The sequence below is a fragment of the Drosophila albomicans genome, chromosome 3, assembly GCF_009650485.2.
Source record: "Drosophila albomicans strain 15112-1751.03 chromosome 3, ASM965048v2, whole genome shotgun sequence".
Classification (NCBI taxonomy): Eukaryota; Metazoa; Arthropoda; class Insecta; order Diptera; family Drosophilidae; genus Drosophila; species Drosophila albomicans.
Genome location: NC_047629.2, coordinates 44266361 through 44274880, shown reverse-complemented (window position 1 = coordinate 44274880; position 8520 = coordinate 44266361). Strand labels below are relative to the sequence as shown.

Here is an 8520-nt window from a genome sequence, read left to right as displayed (position 1 = left end):
TTAAAACATAGCTAATTAATATTCCCGCAAAAATATTAAATTTTTAATAATTCTTATATTTGGATATTGCGTTAGTATTACATCAATGTACCAAAGAGTGCAAAAAATACCAGATTGTCTGTCAATCAACTAAGCAACTACATACAAAAGTATTTTTTTAAAAACTTCACAATTTTTATATATTTTCAGGGATCATTAAAAAAAAATTAATAATCGTATCGATATACCAAATGCTCTTTTGGTACTTTGGACTTTTATAGTAATTCTTTCAATATATCATCATTAATTCAATGTAAATTTTGGGAATTATATAACAGATTTCCTAAGACCACCATTATCTTTGCACTCAAAAATAATCCCTTTTACTTATTTTTGCAATACATCACTCATTATTTTTATATTCAATGTCAAATTTTGGGATATTCAATAGATTCCTAGAAAACAATATTTGCACTAAAAAATAACTCACTAATTATTTTTTGTTTGCATATATAGAAATATATATTTGACAATATAATATAGCTTTCCAGAGAAACCAGCACAATAATCGGCTAGTCCTTGGTGCCATATTAAAGCAACAAGTGTAATCAATTAACATTGATGCTGCAGAAACAACTGCGTTGCCATCAGCTGTGGTATCGTTTGAACAGAGTTTGCAGTATAACATCGGAGTTTTTGTTTACTTGTTTTCTGGCCAAACACTCCAGAAGGGGACTTCCCCGTTGGCGTGATCGCGGCACGATATTTGGTGCAGGCGAGTTATGAATATGTGGAGTGAATATGTGAGTGTGTGTGTAAGTGTGTGTAGTCTGATCTGCAAGTGGGATGACATATTCGGCAAGCACCGGAAGCACTACAATGGCTGAACAAGCGTAACATTTCGTGCAAATGGTAGCCAACAATTTGGTCGCCATTTAGAGGTCGCCAAGAGCTAAGAGTTGGGTGTTACGAATGCGTCACAAACATATCATCATCATCCCATCCAACCAACAGCATCTCTCGAGGGCGACGCTTTCGCTTCGCCTGAATGCTTGTGGCCACTTGACTTGTGTGTTGTTGCGGTTTGCACTTGGCGCTTTTTGTTTCGGCGACAACAACAACAACACACCGAAAAAAACTGTTGCTGTTGGGGGTTGGTTGGTGACTGTCGACTGGAGGTGTTCCGCCAAGGCCAGAGGAACGCATCGCTCTCTATTAGTATAAAAGCTGTCCGATTCGACTGGCAATGGCATCAGTTCAACATTTGGGTTCATCACAACAGTATCAACGCATCAATATGAAAATCTTCTCTGCTTGCTTGCCGTCTCAGCAGTGGCTAATGCTGCTTCATTTGGCGGTGGTGGTGGCGGTGGCCATGGCTAGGCGGTGGACACGATCATCATGGCGACTCCAGTGGCCCGGCTCCCGAAGTCAAAGTTGATCAAAGTGATACACGAATCAGCTTCAGCTGGTGGGGGCGGCGGCGCGGTGAGCTGGCAACCAGCTGGCGGTTGGTCTGCAGGAGCGGCGGCGGTGGCTATGGAGGTGGTGCTGAGGTGGCTATGGCGGTGGTGCAAGTGGAGGATATGGCGGTGGTTATGGTGGTGGCGGCTCTGGAGCTGGTCAGGAACTCAAAATCATCAAGATCATCTCACAACCTCAAGCAGCAGGCGGCTATGGCGGTGGCTCCAGCGGTGGTTGGTCTGCTGGCGGTGCTGGTGGCTCTTCGGGATGGTCATCTGGAGCCAGCGATGCACAGCTGCTGTCAAGATCATCAAATCATCTCGGAAAGCGCTGGCGATAGCGGCGATGCCTCCGGCTGGTCTTCAGGTGGCGCCTCCCAAGGTGGTTGGTCCTCTGGTGGTGCATCAAGTGAGGCTGGTCTGCAGGTGGTGGCTCCAGTGGTGGCTGTCCTCAGGCGGTCCTTCAAGCGGTGGTTGGTCAACAGCCGGACCCTCAAAGCGATGGCTGGTCCTCTCAAGGCTCTGGTTCCTATGGGCGCGCAGCTTGGATCCTTTGGCGGTAGGCGGTCTCAAGGTGGCAGCGGTGGACACGGCAGCGGCGGTGGCAGCAGCTGGTAAAAAAAAAAAAACAAGGAAGTTTGTTTGTTAAGTTTCAGTCTCATTTTGCGCTCATCTCATGTATTCATATCTCATCTATGTTTTTGTGCCGTTTCGCCTTATTTGTTGAATTAATTCTTTATAATTTCCACAATCAATATTTGGTGCTTCCTTTTCGCGAGCGAAAAAAATCGTGTTGAAACTTTTCCATTTAAGGCAGAAATTACCACACACCACAGAGCAAACTGCATTTGAAAGTCGACAGCAAAAAAAAAAAGAGAAAGAGAAGAAAAAAAAAAGTGGAAGGACGAACTGGCTTGGCTTGGCCATCTTCCTTTCACTCCCTCACCTTGGTATATAAGCATATTGCTGTCTCACTCGCTCCCACGCTGTCTGTCTCCCCCTCTCTCTCTCACGCTCTGGCTAAAAAAAACACACTTAAGCGTAAAGTAATAAAATTCAAGCAACCAAAAAATGTCGAAGAAAAAAGGCAAAGAAAAAAGCAAAACGAAAAGGAATATATATAAAGAAAAAATAAAAGAAAATCATAAAAAACCAAGACGTTGGGAAAGAGAGCAATAGCAACAGCAACACACACACACACACACACACACACACACACACACACACACACACACACACACACACAGAGCAGAAGAAAAAAAATGTAAAATATCACTTTGGAGCGGCGAAGCGTCGCCAACACAGGCGAGCAAAAGGCAGCCAAGGATACCAAGGATACTCAATATACTTGCCACCAACAAAAAAGGGCAAAAGTGCAAGAAAAAGCTTTTCCACTGCCGCACAGCGGGGGGGGCGGGCAGCAACTTGTATAAAAAATATTTTCCATATAAATCTAACAAAGAACGTGTTCGGTTACTTGATTAGGCGACCAACGTGTGCAAATTGGCGGGTGTGGGAGAGGCAGACGACAATGACGACGACGACGACGAAGCTAACAAAAGTTACAGTGGCAATAACAACAGCAACAACGACAACAACAACAACAACAGCAACTGCGGCAACAACTACAATAAAAGTCGAGGCTGGGTGGAAACGACTTTTCGGTTTCCTTAACGTTTTCACAATAAATACTTACATAGAAATAAAAGAGAATAAAAACGAAGGCGCAACAAATCCAATTTGTGCTGCCATATTGTGCGGCGGAAAGGGGAAGAGGGGCAGAGGAAAGAGGGGAAAAGTGTGGTGCTTACTGTATTGATTTACTTTTTGATGGCCAAAGGAAGTGAGCAGCGAGTGAATATTATTTTGGGACTATTGCGCAAAATTTTGATTGCTTTTCGAGAATTATAAAACAATCATTAAACTGCCGATCAATGCGAGCCCCCCGCCCCCCTCGACCCCCACCACATTCATCAACTTGTTGCGCTATATAAAACAAACAAGAGCATTCTACAAGTTCTCACCCAGCTTGCTCTCTCTCTCTCTTCGTATCTCTCTCTCGCCCACATTACTTAATATTCGCTTTTATATTTTTGGCTGATCGAAACAAATGAAAAAGAAGAAAATCAATTCTCAAATTATTTGATGAGTTAATGGAAAATTTTCCATTGAATGCAAGCCACAACTTTTTGCCCCCAAATACTAGATGTATGTATGTATGTGTGTGTGGGGGCGAGATTATTTGCGCGGTGCTTCTAACAAAATTTGTTATTATTATTTTAATTTTCAATTTGTTGATTGATAGCAATGTTTTGCCTCGCTCTCTTCCCGTTGCACGTGCAACGTGCCACAAAAGTAGAAAATTGTCTGTTTGCTAAACAACACAATAACATCAACAACAGAGCCAACAAAGTTAAGTCTCATTTGTGGACTTCCTTCCTTTTTCGCGGGCGCCTTATTGACACTGTCTCGCTCTGTTTTCCTTCTCTCCCTCTCAATCTCTCTTTCTCTTTCGCTCTCTTGCAATGTGTGCGTGTTTGCCAAAGTCTGTTGACTGTGGGCGCGTGTGCAACAACAACAACAGCAACTAAAGCTGCAAACAAAACTCAATCAATGAGCCAAATGCAAACAGTTTATGCGACCCTCGTTTGCAAGTGCGCATTTTACCCGCTTCATTTGTCGGGCAACCCCCAAAAGATCGTTGCGACAATTTAAAACCCTTATTATTATTGTGTGATTAAGTTTCATCTGGAAGAGTTGACAGACAAATAAATATATTACTTCGCCTGAGATGTGTGTTGAAACTGCTCTAAGTATACAATATGTTTATTCAAGAGCTTTGCCGAAATGATTGACTTGGAGCGTACTAATAGTATTTTAAATTGAATGTAAATGCACATATAAACCTTAAATCAGGTGCAAAGCTTAAATAAATTATTGAAATTGAATACAAATTTTTTTGTCCGTAAGTTGTTTAGCATTTATATGTGGTTTTCTCATAAACCATGACAAAATTTCAAATTTTTACCAATTATTAAAAAATAATTAAAAATTATAAGCTTTGTTTGTATTACTACTTACCTAAAAAAAAAATGTGTAAAGCAATACAATACAATAAAAAAAACTTTTGAAACATCTTTTCAAGGCAATTTAAAACAAATAAGAAAGCTACAGTCTAGTGGGCTGTACTCTAATATAACCGCTTCCCATTTTCACTTAGTCCATATTCTACATATATACCAAAAATATATAATGGAAAATACTAAAATCTACCGAAGGTTACATTTGGTATACCGTTCTAATGCTACTACATACTGTATGATAGAACTACAAATATATCAGGTTGTTAGATAAAGCAACTAAGACCCAATATCACCGCATTCAAATCAAGCTTGTTCGTAGTTTATTGTCAAGGGGTGGAAGTGACTGTGTTTTAAATTTGAAACAAACTTGATTTGCGTGCAAAACTTGTTGAAAAAATGTAGGTCTACCTCTTAAAGTCTCTGGGATTCATACGGACAGACGGACATGGCGATATCGTCCCAGCTGTTGATGCTAATCAAGAATATATATACTTTATGGAGTCAAAGATGACTCCTTCTACCTGTTGCATATGTCGAAGTTTGATCTGCCGTAGCTTGATTGTCCATTTTCAGCGAAGCGCGTTCCGATGCTTTCACAGGCGAATTCTAGAGCACACTGCCCTCTCGATCGTCTCACTGCCTACGCCTGAGCCATCGAACCACACTCGGCGACAGCGGCGACACGCTGTCGCCCCGCATTAACGACTTTTCTTAAAGCTACAAAATGCAGACAACCAATCACAACACACAGAAAGGATGATGCAATATTAACACGCATACACACAACAACGCAGTGTCGATATGCCGACACGCACTCACAACTGCGCAGTAACAATGTGCCAATGTGCACTCACAACTGCGCAGTTGCCAAAATGTCAAAGTGCACCAAAAAACTACGCAGCGAGAATGTGCCGAGACGCACGTACAGTTGCGCAGTGGACAATGTGACGAATCTGCATTACTTACTCTCCGACACATACATTTCCTTCTAGCACAAAATTATAAGACCTTTTTAACCTATGTGTAGTGGGTATAAAAAGTAAAATTGACTGTATAATGATTTATTTTCAAAATATTATTGTTTTTATTAAATTATGGCATTTTTACAGAGTTGAACTGCAACTTGTTGAGCTGTCCCAGCACCAAGATCTCCTCGATTGCCTTCTTGGCCAGCAGCCTGTTGTGTGCATCCAACTTGCGATAGGAAACTGCCCAGCCCTCGGCAAAGATGTTGGCCTCATCGCGTACCTGATGATCTACAACTTTCGGCTGCTCTGCTCGAGGTGCTATGGAAGCTACGGGTGCTACGGGTGCTATGGGTGCTACGGGCTCTGGACAAGCAGTATTGACTGCTAGCGGGCTGCTGTCTATTGATATGGGTTCAATCTGCAAAATTAGCCAAGTAAAAGAATGTGTGCGGATAATCACAATAAAATATAACTTACTTCAATCACATCTTTCTGGTCAAAAGCATCCATCGGCTCCTCTTCGTCAGTTTCCTCCTTCTCCCCAGACCACGTCGCTTGTGTCCTCCGCGATTTCGAATGGCAAGTGCGCGATATCATTGCGCAGGAAGCTCAACTCTTTGAAATACCACAAGTGTGGTTTATAGACGTCATCTTTATTCCTGGCAGATAGTTCACTGCGCTCCACTTTACGCAGCTCGCGACGAAAACAAGCTCGTATGCCATTCATTTTGCGTCGCATATTGTCCACATTCGCACCGGGGTGGATCTTCTGGTAGCTCTTTAGGAGTTTCTTATAGCCTTCTATCTTTGCGCGTTTGCTTTTGTAGCCCTCATCGGTGACCTTCCAGAGAGCAGGTAGTCGACCGTAAACACTAAAGAACTCCATCCATTCGTCCGTCTTCGGTACTGCACTCATTTTGCTCACAACAAATAAACAAGCGTACAGTCGAACGGCTCGCAGCGAACTAAACGAAAGAGAACTGTTGCTCTCTTGTGTTGCCAGCACGTGGTTCGAACATGTTCGCGCACATTGAAACTACTCAATGGATAGTAACCAGGCGTCGAACATTCACGCACACATACATATGTTGACTGCAATGCGACCAAACATGTTCGATCGCAACGCAGCAGATGTTTGCAGGCAACGGCAAACTACCACGCTTGCATTTTTCCAAGAAATCATTTGCGAAGTTGTTGTTGCGTGGCTGTACTTTGTTTGCTTAATCTTATAATTCAGAAATACAGTGGATCACAGCTTATTTCAACCACCAGCAATCGACTACTTTGAATCTGTATACTGGCAAAACTAAAAGAGGTATTAAATGGAATTATTAAAACGCAGGATTTCAGCTTAATGATTTAATATAGAAGATATTCTTTCATTTATTCTCTAACTTTTTGTTGACTGTGTAAAATTCTAGAAAAACAAAAATATTATGGAATAAAAGTACCACAGCATATTTCAACCAGCAACTTTGCAGCTGTGCGAAGATCAATTTCCTAGAAAAATAACGGATATTTATTAATATATTGTGCTTCTCGCGAACTCAAAAATTGCTGCTCACAAACATTTAGTTCGCCGAGCGCTTCCAACACGAGACGAACCGAGCCGTCGAGCTTGCGTGCTTATCACAAAACAAATACACACACATGTTATATATTTGTTTGTATTAGTTACTCGTAAAGTGCACGAGACTAGAAAGAGCGAAAAAAAGTACAAAACGAAATATTATTACTAATTCATTTTGTTCTTTTCGTTCACTCTGTGCACTCTGTCCCTTTTGTCTCGCTCGCTCCCCCGCTGCGATGACGCGTCACGTCACGTCGCTCGTTCGCTCTCTATTTGGCATGCACTTTTTTTGTTTTGCATTACACAGACCACCCAGTCACCCCACTTGCCCTCTCGCTCCCTCTTACTGTCTTTGACGCTTCCATTGCCAAAGTGAGAGCATTTGTTGTTGCTGCTTATCGTTAAATGCTTTCAGGTGGTGTTCGCTTTGCTTCTGCTTCAAAAGCGTCTCTGGGCAAGTCATAAGTAATTTATCATCAGACAAAATTGAAGTGCGTCGACGGCGACGACGACGGCGACAGCGACGCCGTTGTCGATGTCTGTCAATGCCAATCAGTTGTAAATGATATGACTGACCGATTCTTGAGTCTTTCAATTCGTTGCTGTTGTTGTTGATGTTGTTGTCAGGTGGTCAATTCTCTGTGCCAATTGCGAGACACCAAATTGGCTGCACAGCGATTATGTTGCTTACGGATGCGGGAAGAAGGGTGTTTGGGTGTTGAGAGGGGAAAATTGATTGTTTAAGGAAATGTTTTGTAAATAAATCAAAGAAACACGAATAGTGCGAAAGCGAAATGAAAGCGTTGGACACCCTAAGGTCTCAAATGGCTGAGTTTAATGGTTTTGCAAATCAGTTTGTCAACAACAGCAGTATAAATGGCAGTGAAGCGGTTTAACGGTTCCTAAGGGAAACTATTCTCGCATAGCTTTTCTCACTTGCATGCGTTTTTAATAGAGCTTGCTATGGTTGTTGCTTCTGCTTTGGATTTGATCGTTTGTCCTTCCTGCTGTCTGTCTGTCCGAATCTTTAAAGGCCTCTCAGTCGAATACTATAAGAGCTAGAGACTTCAAATTTGGCATTTAAAGTTAATTTTCTTAGACGTACTTAAGCTTTGCTTAAAATATTAAGGAAACACATCCCTTTGCAAGACGCATAAGAATTCAGATAGAAATTTAAATATTTGTATTAAGTAATACGGAAATATTTTATTTCAATTTAAAAGTATTACTAAAAATTGTATAATATTCCCCACAAATTTAATGAAGGTTATAATTGATATATTTATATAGTACCACATTCAAAATATACCATGGAGTGCAAAATATACAAGATTGTCAGCAAAAGCAAATAAGACCCATAGAAAACAGGCTTTTCCCAATACAAAACAATTTCATAAATATATTCTATATTTTAGAACTGATCACAAACAAATTTTCAGAAATCATAAAGACTATTG

General features: G+C 41.3%; 1 protein-coding gene and 1 pseudogene across 1 annotated transcript; one reads left to right on the top strand and one right to left on the bottom strand.

Moving 5' to 3' along the window:
• The first annotated feature begins 1380 nt into the window (after positions 1-1380).
• On the top strand, positions 1381-2060 carry LOC117572241 (keratin, type I cytoskeletal 9-like; annotated as a pseudogene).
• Positions 2061-5570: 3510 nt separating this feature from the next.
• On the bottom strand, positions 5571-6474 carry LOC117572251 (uncharacterized). The gene is made up of 2 exons (XM_034254938.2): positions 5971-6474; positions 5571-5911 (listed from the first exon to the last, which is right to left on the bottom strand). Exons 1-2 carry the CDS (start codon positions 6088-6090, stop codon positions 5618-5620), a joined length of 414 nt encoding a protein of 137 aa, XP_034110829.1. The 5' UTR covers positions 6091-6474; the 3' UTR covers positions 5571-5617.
• Between the last annotated feature and the right edge of the window lie 2046 nt (positions 6475-8520).

Bases quoted from the DNA above. Each gene is read 5' to 3' on its own strand.
- LOC117572251 (XM_034254938.2), bottom strand. From the start codon at position 6,090: ATGATATCGCGCACTTGCCATTCGAAATCGCGGAGGACACAAGCGACG. The intron at 5,912-5,970 runs GTAAGTTATATT...CTAATTTTGCAG, and splicing joins ACCAGAAAGATGTGATTGAA to ATTGAACCCATATCAATAGA.